At 39.5% G+C, this 14931-nt stretch overlaps 1 protein-coding gene across 5 annotated transcripts in view; it reads left to right on the forward strand.

Annotated features, from left to right (window-relative positions):
- Window positions 1–14931, forward strand: part of FHOD3 (formin homology 2 domain containing 3) — a 507914-nt gene that overhangs the window by 213207 nt on the left and 279776 nt on the right. For all 5 annotated transcript variants that reach the window (XM_054461095.2, XM_054461096.2, XM_054461098.2 and 2 more), the window contains exon 4: window positions 5859–5926. In XM_054461095.2, coding sequence (XP_054317070.2) covers window positions 5859–5926 — 68 coding nt within the window. The remainder of the gene's footprint in view (window positions 1–5858; window positions 5927–14931) is intronic.

Genomic DNA, 14931 nt, shown 5'->3' on the forward strand with positions numbered 1-14931 from the left:
GAAGGAGAGGCCTGCACAGCCTTGGTGAAGTTTCTGTGTGGTAAAACTTGGATACAACACAAATGGAATGCCTGGTTTCTTGAACTTGGCATGTTACCCAGCAGATAAAGCTCCAGACGACACCTCCCATGGCATTGTTAGTCCTGCAGCAAGGAACCCAGGACCTGGGCTGTGGGAGGAAGTATTTCTCCTTTGGCCTGTGTGGGCCTCTCTTGAACCACATCAAAGGGCTGTCACATCAAAGTTGCTGGTTTGGGCATGATGTCTGACATAGTGAAATGCCTGCTGGATCCTCTTCTACCAGCAGAAATTGTACCTCATGTAAAATGACAAATTATATGTCATTTACAAACATCTTGCATCCTAATCCTTCCTAAGCCTCTAGGTAGACTGAGGTGTCTCTTAAAATGTATGTTATGAATCAACAGAATAAGATAGGTTTAGGCAGAGAGGCTTTTTGGTACCACTGTTTTAAACATAGCAGGCAGCTTTGAGTTTTAATAAAGCACTATGATTTCATTTTAAACCACAGTATTGTTCTTTGTAGAGAGAGAATGTGTGATGGAATTGTCTTTCCAAAGACAGTACTCTAGAGTAATATTCCTTTAAATAAATATTTTGTTACTTTTATATCAACCATGATGATGACTCTAGTATTGCTCTCATGTGATACAGGGACTAATGCATAACATTTGTTAAAATATTGAATGCTTATAAATATTAAAGGTTTGCAGTAGTTCAAGAGAAGGTATCTGTCAAAAAATGAAATATCACTGCTAGCCATTTGTATGAAGGATAAAAAAAAGTTACAATGTAACAGATGCCACATGGTAGGATTTCTGATCAAGACCTTGTCTGGTGCTTTATACCATAGGGAATTAAAAAGAAAAGCATTTTAAGGGACATTTCAGCCAAAATAGGTAATATTTTTATATAGATTAGCTGTTCTTTTGAGCTTTGATATTGAAAAACAAAACTTACATTACCATTTGTGAATCTCCAAAGTCTGTAGTGAGAATTCTCTTGCTTAAAACAACAAAAATCATTATTTGGGAACAGTACTACATATTTTCTTACTCAGTTTTGTTTGAAATAGACAATTTAAACAAATGACTGTAAAGGTTTTGTCTTGAAAATTAAAGAGTTGGAATGAAAAGTACTTCTTGATTAGAAATTGTAGTTTATTTTAATTAAATGACACTTGGCAAAAAAGAGGTTTTTGGCACCACTGGGAGATATCTTTGGCGTTTGTAGAAGGATGCTTTTTATCAAAGAGTTCGAGATGGCGTCAGAACCTGCATGAGGTCTTTGGTTCTAGTGCCACTGAAGAGTAAGTTCTGATGTCGTAGAGGTTAAAAATACAGTGAATGCATAGCAATTAGAAGACAATGGTCAGATTGCATATAAGCAAGATGCAACTATATAAGAAATTCTACATAGATAGTTTAAAAATGAAAGGATGGAAAAAGATACACATTCACTAACCCAAAGTGGCCATATTCATATCAGAAAAGTAGACTTTAAAACAAGGAATATTGACAGGGATGAAGAGAGGTGTTACATAGTGATAAAAGGTCAATACACCAAGAAGTCACAACAATCCCAAATGTAAGCACACCTACCAACAGAACTTTAAAGCACCTAAAGCAGGAACTCATAAAGATGAAAGAAGAAATACACAAATCCACTGTAATAGTTGGAGACTTCAACTCTCCTTTCACACTAATCTCTAGAACAAGTAAATGGAAAGTCAGTAAAAATATAGAAGATGTGGATACCACTATCACTCAATTTGATCTAGTGGATATTTATGGAACAGCCACTCAATAACAGCAGAATACAAGTTCTTTTAAAGTGTACATGAGACATTCACCAGGATAAGCCATATTCTGGGCCATAAAATAAGCCTTAATAAATCTAAAAGATTTGATAAAGTGTATGTTCTGACCACAAAGAAATTAAATTAGAAATGAGTAACAGAAAGATATCTGGAAAATCTCTAAATATTTGGAAATTAAACAATACACTTTAATAAACCATGGGTCAGAAAAATCACAAGGTTAAGTTATTCCCCTCTGAATTCAATATTAATAAAATTTTCAAATAAATGAAAATGAAAACAATATATCAAAATTTACAGGAAGCAGTTGAAGCAGTACTTAGAGATGAACTTATAGCATTAAATACTTCTATTAGAAACAAGATGGGTCTCAAATCATTTAAATTTCTACCTGAAGAAACTAGAAGAGCAAACTAAACTCAAAGCAAACGAAATAAAATAATGAAATAGAAATCAGAAAAGCAGTAGGAAAAAACCTCTAATGAAATCAATATCTGATTCTTGAAAAACGCTAAAATAAAATTGATAGATTTCTAGTCAGACTAATCAAGTAAAACAGAAGACACAAATTACCAATACCAGGTATAAAAGGACATTGCTACAGTTAATAAAAGGATGACAGAGAATATGAACAACTTAAATGAGCAAATTCCTTGAAAGACACAAATTAACAAACTTCATTGAAGAACAAAGAGACAATCAGAATAGCCCTATATTAATGAAGAAATTGAATAAATAACACAAAGTCTATACATAAGAAATTGAATAAATAACACAAAGTCTGAAAGCAGAAGGGGAAGGAGTACCCCCAACTCACAAAATTCACATTGTCTCAATATCAACACCATTGCAAGAAAAGAAACTATAAACCAGTATTTCTTATGATTAAAGATGCAGAAATTTTCAACAAAATATTAGCAGTCATTCTCAGCTGATTTTTTCTACTAATATTTAATTTGTATTTTAAAAACTGATTATTTTTACTACAGCACCAAGTAGTAAAACTTTAATGATCAGAACATAACTAATGATGATCTTCATTTAGATGAATCAGAAACAGTAATATGTCACTAGTAACTAAAGGAGACTTTAACTGTGATATTTTGAGTCTACTTATGACATATTTCTGCTTGTCATCTGCTAACAAGTAAGGTCTAATGCAAGTAATGCAAGCCTATTGCTGGTTTTTTTTTTTTTTTTTTTTTTTTTTTGAGACAGGTTCTTGCCCTGTCACCTAAGCTGGAGTGCAGTGATGTGATCTCAGCTCACTGCAATCCCCACCTCCCAGGTTCATGAGATTCTCCTGTCTCAGCTTCCCAAGTAGCTGGGATTACAGGCGTGTGCCACCATGCCTGGCTAATTTTTGTATTTTTAATAGACACGGGGTTTCACTATGTTGGCCAGACTGGTCTTGAACTCCTGACCTCAAGTGATCCACCTGCCTCGGCCTCCCAGAGTGCTGGGATTACAGGCCTGAGCCACAGTGCCCGGCAGCCTATTGACTTAAGAGTTACCTGGAATTGACTCTCTTCTACTGATGTTCTTCCTGGATAGGATATATCTGGTCCACTTCTTTGGGGGTATACATGGCCCATGCTTTCACTTGATAGTTTTATTCTTATTTATTAGAAGTAGTATTGGCAAAAAACAGAGTCTGTTTCTCTGGGATTTGGGTATTCTCAGATGTTAGCTGTGAAAGCTGGAAGAAGTGTGATCACCCCAGAGACCAGGGTTCTATTCCAGGCATGATGCAGTGGGAAACCCACTCTATTTATTACTCATATGTTGAGGCCACACAAACTCTTTAGAGGTCAACCTGAGAGTCACTGGGGCCTTGTTTTTTAGGGTCAGAGACGAATTAGATGTTCAGATTGGGGATGTTTGATTCCTCTGGAGCTTTCTAGGCTCCTACTTTTTAGGAAGGTGATGCATTTTTCTCTTAATCACAACTCTTCATAATTAGCAAGTGTTTGTGGGCTGCATATTGTGTTTAAAGGTGGTAGATTCCATAGTGGTCAAACAGGGAATCTTTGGAGTCACATACCACTCCCCAGACCCCCACCCCACAGCATCTTGCCTCTGCCACTTAGCAACAATATGTATTAAGTTGTGAGTTTGGAGGAGCCTGGACTGCCCCAGGATGTGAGAGAAAACCACAGTGTCTGTAATACAGCAAGGGAGGGGGCTGTGTGACCGAGGGCTTGGCAGACCATGCAAAGGATTTTGGATTTCATTCTGGCTACAGTGGGCAGCCACTGAAGGGTTTAAATGGGGAAGTGATGTCATCAAGTGGGAGTTTCCACAGGACCCCTCTGTTCTTTGCCAGAAGGCAATATGTCTGGTAGGGAGGCCTTTGAAGAAACGACTGCCAAGCAAATACTGAGCTTTACCTACCTGTGTCCTGTTAAATCTCTCTCAGTGGGGGCCTATCCACTTCCTGGGCCACTGTGAAAAATCAGCATATCCTTTCTGTCACTAGACTTCTGCAAACTCTTCTGGGGCCATTTGTTCCATGCCACTTGCACAAGGGGGGATTGTGGCTCTGCCCTGTATCCCTTTAGGTTAGAATTGAAGCCCAAGGTGGTTGGCCAACGACGTGACATTGCTTTGAATGCCTTTATTATATCTAAACACTTTAAATGATATTTTGCATTCCACTCCATAGTATACATGCTTAATTTAACACAGAACCCATTTTCTTCTAATATTGTCTGTTCCCATTTTATAGATGGAGAATCCAAGGCTTAGATATGTAAAGTGTTTTGTTCAAGGTCACATAGCTGGTAAATGGTGATACCAGGTTTGGAATGCAGGCAGTCTGATTACTTAGCCTTTGCTCCTGATAATTCCATTCTTCACTGTGGTATCCTTGTGCCTCGAACTGTACCCAGCAGGTGCTCAGTAAACCTGCGTTGGGTGATTCTATTGGAAAAGTCTGGCATCGGGTGCTAGGAATGCAACCCTCTGCGCACCCAAGCCACCTGGATCTGGACCAAGTGTGGGTGCTGGGAGGCTAAGCAGGATCTGTGCTCCTTGGTGTCCTGCATAACCAGAACAGGACTCCCTCCGGTGTGTCTTCAGCACCTTGCAGCAACATCACTCTGGCCAGCTAGTAATTGTGGCATACTCATCTGTCTCTCCAGCTATATGGTGACCTCTGGAGGATGGGCCCTGTATTAAGCTCATCTCCTTCTTCCTGAGGCCTGGTCTAACTCATATTTGAAATGTGACTGCTCAACAGTGGGCTTATGGAAGTCAGCCCAAGTCTTCAGCCAGAGAATTCCAAGATTGGGATCTTTCATCTGCCTTGCCCATGGCCAGGACCATCCTTGAACATGAGTGAGAACCCAGGCCCAGGCAGAGCTAAGGCTGGCTTCCTGTCCAGAGGCCCTCATGTGACTAGAAGGAGCCAGCTAATCCATAGAGCTGCCATGCTGCCCTTGGGTCTCCCGTGCTACCTAGGGAGCCCTAGGACCTGAGAAGTGCTCAAGGCAGCCAGCACACCCCAGGAACAGGAGATGCAGAAAGCATGGGGGTGCAGGGCCTGTAAGGCAAGGGAGGCATGAGGTAGAAGGATGGATTCTATTCTGGCTGCATGGATTTTTCTGGGTATAGTTGGCCACCAAGTGGAAATAGTCTATAAACTGGAAAATAGAGTCTGCAAACAGCTGGAAATAGAGATCTGGAGAGAGGAAGGATGGGAGATGAGGGTGAAAAATCTAGGTGATAGTTGTCAGTGATAGCCAGAGCGGATTTCTACCTGTTTGAGAGGGAATAGGCTAAAGGGCAGGCCCAAAATCTGTCCCATCCACACATTCTTCCATGCCACCTGTCACACACCAGATATGTATATACAACATTCTTCGTATGGTTCGGGGTAAGGTCTGTATCCTGAATGAAATGAAAAGGCTTTCATTACCTTTCCCAGGGTAGTTTTATTATCATTCGTATCCTCTCTGTGTTTTCACTGTCAATTGAGTCAGTCTAATTAATTTATATGTTTTATTCTTTATTTCAGAAAAACTATACAACTCCAGTGGACGAGATTTGAGAAGGGCCCTTTTCTCCCTGAAGCAGATATTTCAGGTAAATAGGAAAAAAAATAAGTACTTAACCTGTTTTTACATTGCTGTGAAATTAGATACAGGCAAGCTTCTACCTGTACTTATTATGAAAAGGAAGGACAAATTTAGATTACAATATTTATCTTTAGATTACAATAAAAATTAGGTCATAATATCAGTTGAGAATTTTTATGTCAAATATTTCAGACATAATAAAAAGTAAAGGCAACTTTATCACATTTTTCCATATTTACTTCTAGTTTTTTTTTTTATTATAGTTTAAGTTCTGGGATACATGTGCAGAATATGCAGGTTTGTTACATAGGTACACATGTGCCATGGTGGTTTGCTGCACCCATCAACCCATCATCTATATTAGGTATTTCTCCTAATGCTATCCCTCCCCTTGACCCCCACCCACTGAAGGCCCTGGTGTGTGATGTTCCCCTCCCTGTGTCCAAGTGTTCCCATTGTTCAACTCTCACTTATGAGTGAGAACATGTGGTGTTTGGTTTTCTGTTCCTCTGTTTGCTGAGAATGATGGTTTCCAGCTTCATCCATGTCCCTGCAAAGGACATGAACTCATTCTTTTTTATGGCTGCATAGTGTTCCATGGGGTATATGTGCCACATTTTCTTCATCCGGTCTACCACTGATGGGCATTTGGATTGGTTCCAAGTCTTTGCTATTGTGAATAGTGCTGCAATAAACATACGTGTGCAAAGCCTATTAGAGGTATAACTGAAGACTTGTGTTCTGCTCCCCCATCCCAACCAACCTCTTTCCACCCTACCCCCACATGCATGTTTCCTAATGGTAAATATTCACCAACAATATGTGACATTCTTTTGTATGAACTGTATACATATGTGATCATGTTGCATATTTATCCTACTTCTACTTACTGAGAATGGGATAGATATAGGCATAGCTGATGCAGCTCTGATTGAGGATTGCATTGGATGAATGAAAAATGATTGTTTTATTCATTCTTCTATTGGCAGATGGTTTGGTTAATTTCCAGTGTTTTGCTGTTATAAACCATGCTACTGTGGCTATGCCCCCTTGTGTACCTGTGCAAATCTGTCTTGGATTCCGTAGTATCCTTGCCTCCTAAACCTTCCCTCCATTCCTACCCTGAGAAAGTCACCAGCATAAGGAAGAGGAATAGGACAGGTGTGCAGACAAGCCCCAAGATGATCAGCCATGTGAGGGCGGCAGGATCAGGAGATGGATTCACAGAGAAGATGGCCTTTGCATTGAGCTTGCGTCTGTCTAAGTTCATTGTTTTTCTTCTGTTAGGATTTTGGATTCAAGTTTACATTCTACGTCTTTTCAGTTACCATCTCATCTACATCCTTGAAAGATTATCTTTGTCAGTGATAGATGTCAGTGAGAGCCAGAGTGGATTTCTACCTGTTTGAGAGGGAACAGGCAAAAGGGCAGGCCCAAAATCTGTCCCATCCACACCTTCTTGTCCCATTCTTACTTCACTGTGTTCAGTCATACCACAGAGTCCCTTCTCTGTGTTGACATTTCTGGAGACAAGTCCTCTTTCTTTTCTTCCAACAGCCATGGGTTTGAACCTGGTGCACCCTTGCTCCACCACACTGCATACCTCGGAAATGCCTTGGGTTTTAGAGGTCTGCCTTGGTTCATGCCTGGAAAATTGCAGCAGCTATTCATGGCGCTGTGTGTGTTCGGTCCTCCCTAACTCAGTCCATTCTTAGCTTCCCACCAGAGGGAGTTACTCTCTTGTTGGTTCCATGTTGCCTTCTGGGTTACATCTGAATTTCTCAGCATAACATGGAAGTCCTTCTTGATCTGGCCTCTGCTGCCCACCTCTCTGTCCTTGGCTACAACCTGAGTTCCTCCTGAAGTTGTACTCCAAAAGTAAGGCATGCCTTTTCTGTTCTACACCTTTGCCCTGGACCTACAACTTATTGATTGATTGATTGAGATGGAATCTCGCTCTGTCACCCAGGCTGGAGTAAAGTGGTGTGATCTTGGCTCATTGCAACCTCCACTTCCCAGGTTCAAGTGATTCTTCTGCCCCAGCCTCCTAATTGGGATTACAGGCATCTACCACCACACTTGGCTAATTTTTATATTTTTAGTAGAGATGGAGTTTCACCATATTGGCCAGGCTGGGCTCAAACTCCTGACCTCAGGTGATTCACTCACCCAGGCCTCCCAAAGTGTTGGGATGATAGGTGTGATCTGCCACGCCTGACCTGGACCTACAACTTCTATCCCAGAATGTTTTGCTACCCCACACCCACTCTATAAGTATCTCAGTTTTCCTTCTGGTATCTCTTCCTGCTAGGGATGCTCTCTCAGAATGACCAGTCACCCTAGTTAGGGTCCCTCCAAATACCATTGAAAAGTATCCTGTGCTTACCTGTTGTACAAGTTGAGCATCCCTAATTTGAAAATCCATTAGAAATTAATTTGAAAAATTTTGAGTCCTGACATGATGCCACAAGTAGAAAATTCCACACTCGATCTCATGTGACAGTCATAGTCAAAGTGCAGGCTCACAACACACGATTTATTCAGCATTCCCAAGGGAAAAAGACCCTTCTGCCAGCTTTCAGCTGTGATATATATTTTCCACACATGCCGAGATTCCTCCATGCAAGCATGCCCACAAAGGGCAATAAAATGGCATGTGTGCAGGCTGGACGCACCAATGGGAGGTTCCCCACAATGCCCACATGGGCCAAGACATACATGCATTACTTATTGTGTGTGTTTGCTTATTCTGTGCTCTGTGGTTTAAAGGTATTGTTGAAAATGTCCAAAAGGCATGCAGATACCTCCTTGGGTAACAGTGATAAAAAAGAGAAGTCATTTATGTTTATCTATAGCATGGAGTGAAGCTGTTGGAGAAGCTGGGCAGTGGTGTAAGTGTGAACTGTCTTACAGAAGGGTATGGTGTTAGAATGATCACCATAGATGACCTGAAGAAACAGAAGGATAAACTGTTGAAGATCTGTGCAGAAAGCAATGAGCAGAAGTTACTGAAAAATAGGAGAACATTGCATGAAGCTAAAAGTAAAGATCTCAATTGTGTATAGAGTGGATCCATCAGTGATGCAGTGAACACATGCCACTTAATGGTATGCTGATCATGAAACAAGCAAAGATCTATCATAAACTGAAAATGGAAGGGAGCTGCGTATTTTCAACAGGTTGATTGAAGAAATTTAAGAAAAGACACAACATTAAATTTTTAAAGATTTGTGGTGATAAAGCTCTGCTGACCACAAAGCAGTGGAGAAATTCATTGACAAGTTTGCCAAGGTCACTGCTGATGAAAATTTGATGCCAGAACATGTCTATAATGTGGATGAAAAAACATTACTGTTTGTAGTTACAGCCCCAGAAAGACACTGACTAGAGCTGATGAGACAGCTCCTATGGGAATTACTGGTTCCAAGGACAGAATAACCATGCTGGGCTGTGCTAATGCCACAGGCACACATAAATGAAATTTTGCTGTGCAAAGCAAATGCATCCTCACTATTTTAAAGGAGTGCAGTTCTTAACATTCCATTATTATGCTAACAAAAAGCCATGGATCACCATATCATCTTTTCTGATTAGTTTCGTAAACATTTTGTACTGGGGGCTTGTGCTCACTTCAGGGAAGCTGGACTAGACGATGATGGCAAGATTTTGTTTTCTTCGACTCTTCTGCTCATCTTCCAGCTGAAATTCTCATAAAAAATAATGATTATGCCATGTACTTTCCCTCAAATGTGACTTCATTAATTTAGGCTATTCTTAGATCAATGAGGAATCAATTCTTAGATCCATTAATAAAGGATATTCTTAGGTCAATGAGGAATAAATGTTAAAAACACTTTTTTGAACAGCATGCTAGCAGCAGTGAAGTTTTCAAAAGCAGTTTAGCATGAAGGATGTTCAGCATGAAGGATGTACTGCTGCCAACACTGGAAACACAGTGACTAAAGACACAGCTGTGCATGCCTGGCACAACCTCTAACCTCTGACTATGTTTAGTGATGATGGTGAACAAGTGGTGACTTTGAAGGATTCTGTATGTCAAGTGAGAAGAAAATGATGTCTGACCTCATTGTAAATACAAAAATTGTTTGCATGTTTATCTTCAGAGTCCATCAATGAGCTGGAAGAAGTGGATACTGAAGTTTTTAACATTGATGAAGAGGCCCCAGTTGTTCATTCATGAACCAATGGCGAATTGAAATAGCTAAAATGTTTCTGAATCAAGGTGATCTTATATAAGTGATAATGAAGATGATAACACTGTAGAAAAAGTGCCTAGAGATGACATGGCGAAAATATGTGATGGGCTTATTGAAGTGTAGATCAGTGTGCATTCAAAACAGAACAAGAAATCGTATTAGTTTATAAAAGCAAAGATTTCTAAGACAAAAACTCTTGTTAATGAGGCAGATGATTGTGGAGAAAACATTAAAAGCCCATCCAGAAGAATGCCTCCTCATCCCTAGAGGACCCACTTCTGGACCCTCAACTACTTTTGATGTTTATTCTCACCCCTGAAAATAAAATATAGTGTATAGTAGCCTTTTAATCAAAACACAACGTTGTAGGGGGAGACTGTAGCAGATGCGACAGATATTCTGGTGATGCCACTGTACTTAGTTACCTGGAACTTACTATGCTTTTTCACTGTATAAATGGCATGTCATCTTTTTTCCTGTTAAGTACTTATGTGTGAATAGGTGTAGGAAAATGATTGCATATTGGTAGCATATAAATTCAGAGTCAGGAATGGTGGTGGTGCCAAACTAGCACTGATCACCCACATGGGTGGCTAAGATAGTGACACCTTTGCTTTCTGATGGTTCGGTATTCACACAAACTTTGTTTCTAGCACAAAATTATTTAAACTATTGTATAAAATTACCTTCATGCTATATATAAATTTTGTATATGAAACCTAAATGAATCTCATGTTCAGACTTGGGTTCCATCCTCGAGATATGTCATTATGTATATGTAAATGTTCCAAAATATAAAAACAATCCGAAACACTGCTGGTCCCAGACATTTTGGATAAGGGATACTCAAACTGTATAGAACTTAAGATACTTCAGAGCACTTGTCTTGAGTACAGTAGTCTGTGAGCCTCACTGGGGTTCATCGCCAGGCCTTTCATGCCTAGCATAATATCTGGTACCACTTAAACTATAAATGAATGGACTGGATAACTTGAATTGTCTTCTAGAAGATGTCTCTGTCTTCAGTCTTTCCTGTCTCTAATTTAGTAAATATTGTGCTAACTAATTAATTTTCCCAAAGGTCCACTTCAGAGTATCCACGTGTGTCTTCCTGATACTTAGCTGAACACAACAAACTTCTTCACCCTCCATTATGTCCTCTTCTTGGGCTCAGATCCCCAACTGCAGTTGGGCTAGACTCTTCTTATGCCACCAGAAGGCCATGCTCACACCACTCCTCCCCCTTCCTCATTTAGTCTATCAGCCTGCCTCTTGTCTCCATTCTTCAGCTTTAACTTCTCTCACACCTGATTGAGAGCTGGTGGCAGAGCCACACAGCTAATAGCTATTCCAAGTGACTTAAAAACACTGTAATTTGTGCAGTGTTAGTAAAATATACCCTAAGAACAAAAAGAACCACCAAAAACTCCACAACCACAACAAAACTGTCTACAATAATCGTATTGGTGGTGATAGTGTTGGTATTACTATTCTGAGACTGGTGTGTGTGCGAGAGATTCTAATTGTCATTCTAAGCATTCTTAAAAATTAGGATTCTTAAGTTTAACAACTCTGTGTTCCTGAATTTAATTGGAAATATCAGAATGAACCCATGTATATTATCTTAAGCAAATAAGCATTTTTTTTAAAAAAAGCTAGAAGTAATAATCAATTCATTAGCAAAAACACCACTAGCAATGAGATTGTGGTCTGAAACACCAAAAGGCACCAGAGCTCCTTGGAGAAGTGGCTGATTCCAAGTCTGGAGTAGGAAATGTAATAAACTAATTAACTTGAAACATCTTATACAGAGAGCAAGAAAGCTATCGAATAGTCTAGGATTATTTCCAAAAGAACTCAGAAGCAAGTTGAAGGGTCTCCCACTGGCTGGCCAAAGATGGAACAGTGAGCATCAATAAGGGTGATAATTGCACTGGATCAAAACACAAAAACTAAGTTTGTATTGATGAATTCATAGTGACACTACAAAATAACAATGGATTGACAAAAAAAAAAAAAAACAGGTGAAAGATGCTAGCAAACTAGCTTACTATTTTGTAGATGAATTAAGTTTCAGTATCTCACATTTATTTTGCCTTGTCACTTATGAACTTTAGGATGATCAAATAGTTGAAGGGAAGTCTTGTTTGTAGAAATATTCTACCTAATAAGCAAGAGGGAGTAACAGAATGAGAATATTACCATCCTTCAGCCCCTAATGAATGATTTAATGGATCTATGTGGTGAGCCCCAAGAGCTGCTGACATGATGAGCATGAGATTCAGCCAGGTATTATGTGCCTCCCAATGGAAATACAAACTACCATCGATGATGCGGTCAAGCCAAAAAAATCACCTCTGGATCTACATGCCTCTATATGCAATAAACTATTTGTAAAAGATCCAAGACAGAGGCACATGTTAAACTACACCACAGGGGTGTAACCAACAAAATCTGGACTGTGGGCTACTCTACAGGACAAATGACCCAGTTTCTTCAACACACAAATTGCAACGGAAAAGAAAAAAACTCTGAATTAAAAGATATTCGAGAGTCATATCAACTAACTGCCACGTATGAGTCTCATTTGGATCCTAATAAAACTGTGAAAACAGTATTTATGCAAAAAGAAATTAGCCTGGAGTGGTGACAGGCACCTGTAGTCCCAGATACTCGGGAGGCTGAGGCAGGAGAATGGCGTGAACTCAGGAGGCGGAGCTTGCAGTGAGTTGAGATCGCGCCACTGCACTCCAGCCTGGGCGACAGAGCAAGACTCCATCTCAAAAAAAAAAAAAAAAAAGAAAACAGTATTTATCAGACAGTTGGAAATTTGGTCACTGACCAGACATTTGATAATGAGAAGTACTAATTTTTTGTGAGTGCATATTTTTAAGAAGAGTTCCTGTAGTTAGAGATACATATTGGAATGTTTATGAATTAAATGATGTGATGTTGTGATGTATAGGACTCGCTTCAGATTAATGTGGCAGGGGGACAGATAGGCTGATCAATGAAATAGGATTGGTATGCGTTGATTGGCACCTGGGGTTCACTAGATTATTCTGTTCTCTTTTGTATATGTTTAAAGTTCTCTCAATTGAAAACATTAAAAAATAAACATGCTTGGACTCTTGTAGATCACTTCAACCAAGTTCACTCTGTAGTGTTTGTTCTCTGAATTCCTAGGACCGTCATTAAGCAAATATTTTTGAGCAGCCTCGTTGGCACCATGTAGGCAAGGAAGAAGGTGCTTGTTACTAGAAGTTTATAGTCTGTTTGGAAGACCACACACATGTGCACAAAACAGCACTCCACCACAGGGCAGCGACGCATGGGGGATTAACTGGATTACACAGGCAGCGGTGCTGTCTGGGCATGGATCACCACCTTCCATACCCGTGGGTCGGCGTCTCCATCATCTCTCATGTTTTCTAGGTGTGGAGGTTCTTTTCCAAACTAAGTTGTAAGTGTCTGAAAAACAGAGGCATTGGTCATCTCTTTGGGTTGAATATTCCTTGACCAATAGGCTTTTAAAAAATGATCACAGCTTAATATATGGCTATTAGAGAAAATTCTGAAATGCAGCAATAAGCACCTATCAGTGTTAACATTTTGATTTCATTCTGTTCTGAAACCAATGTTTTAAAAATCATTTCTTAATGCTCATATATTTTAGGATATATGTGTAAAATCTAGCACATTGCCAATTTGGAAGATTTTTTTCCACATTAATTATCAATAAATTTCTCCTTCCTGAGTGCCTTATCTACATATGTGCATAAATTTCAGTTCTGAACGATTTTTATAAACACTGTCTCGCCTGTCCAGTGTTTTTTCCAAGTGCCTTTGCCAGACAGTCAATTCTCTGGTATATTAATATTAGTGATTAGCTTGAGTGGTTTCTTGAGAGCTTGTTCTCACTTTTTCAACATGAAGTCATGTGTGAATCTAGTTTTAGTTAAAGTAATAAACATTTGTTACATGCTTGGAAAAAGTTTCTGACTAGACATGAGCTCATCTAAATGTTCACTTTTCACATATGCTGGTGGAAAAGGATATGGATGGAGAGAGAATTATTTTTTATTTCCTTTATACATATGAGTGTAAAGTAATTTTCCAAAAACTCATGATATTGTCCCATTTTCTTTCTTCCAAAGCCATGATTATCTTGAAGTCTGAGTTAACACAGCTGTCTTTCATTACGTTCAGGGCGCAGACATCACTCACCCACCCTTCCCCCCCAAGTCAGCTCTGACCTTGAAGAGCTCTTTCCTGGTTCAAAGGGAGCCTTTGCTGAGCCTGCCCACATTTACCTGGTCCCCCATCCATATAATTGTAAAATGCAAAAAAAAATCAAAATAAGGGGCTGATTTCATGTAGGAACAGGAGAATTATGCCAGTTCGTCTACATTATTTTTTCTCTTTTGGAGATAAGCCATGGTTGCTGACTTTTCCTATAATAATAACCTTTCATTATTCCATTGAGCTTTCTACCATTTACATCACTGAGGTTTTTTATTTTTGCCCTGTTGTGGTCATTTAAGATGAATGTTTCAGCTTTATCCTAGAAGCGTTTGAGACAAGGCACTGTCCAATTGAGGAAATCTCCCAATCTCAATTGAGGAAAACAATGGTGGAAAAATCCCTCTCAGAGAGCTTGGTACTATGAAAAAAATGACTGGGCTTGGGTCTGGCTGAATGGAGTTAAGTGATCTTGCCCATGTTTTTTTTTTTTTTTTTCTTTTTGCCGCTCCTGAGTCTTAGTGTCTTTATCTGTAAAGGAAAGCTACCATTA

Source organism: Pongo pygmaeus, chromosome 17, assembly GCF_028885625.2.
Source record: "Pongo pygmaeus isolate AG05252 chromosome 17, NHGRI_mPonPyg2-v2.0_pri, whole genome shotgun sequence".
NCBI classification, from domain to species: domain Eukaryota; kingdom Metazoa; phylum Chordata; class Mammalia; order Primates; family Hominidae; genus Pongo; species Pongo pygmaeus.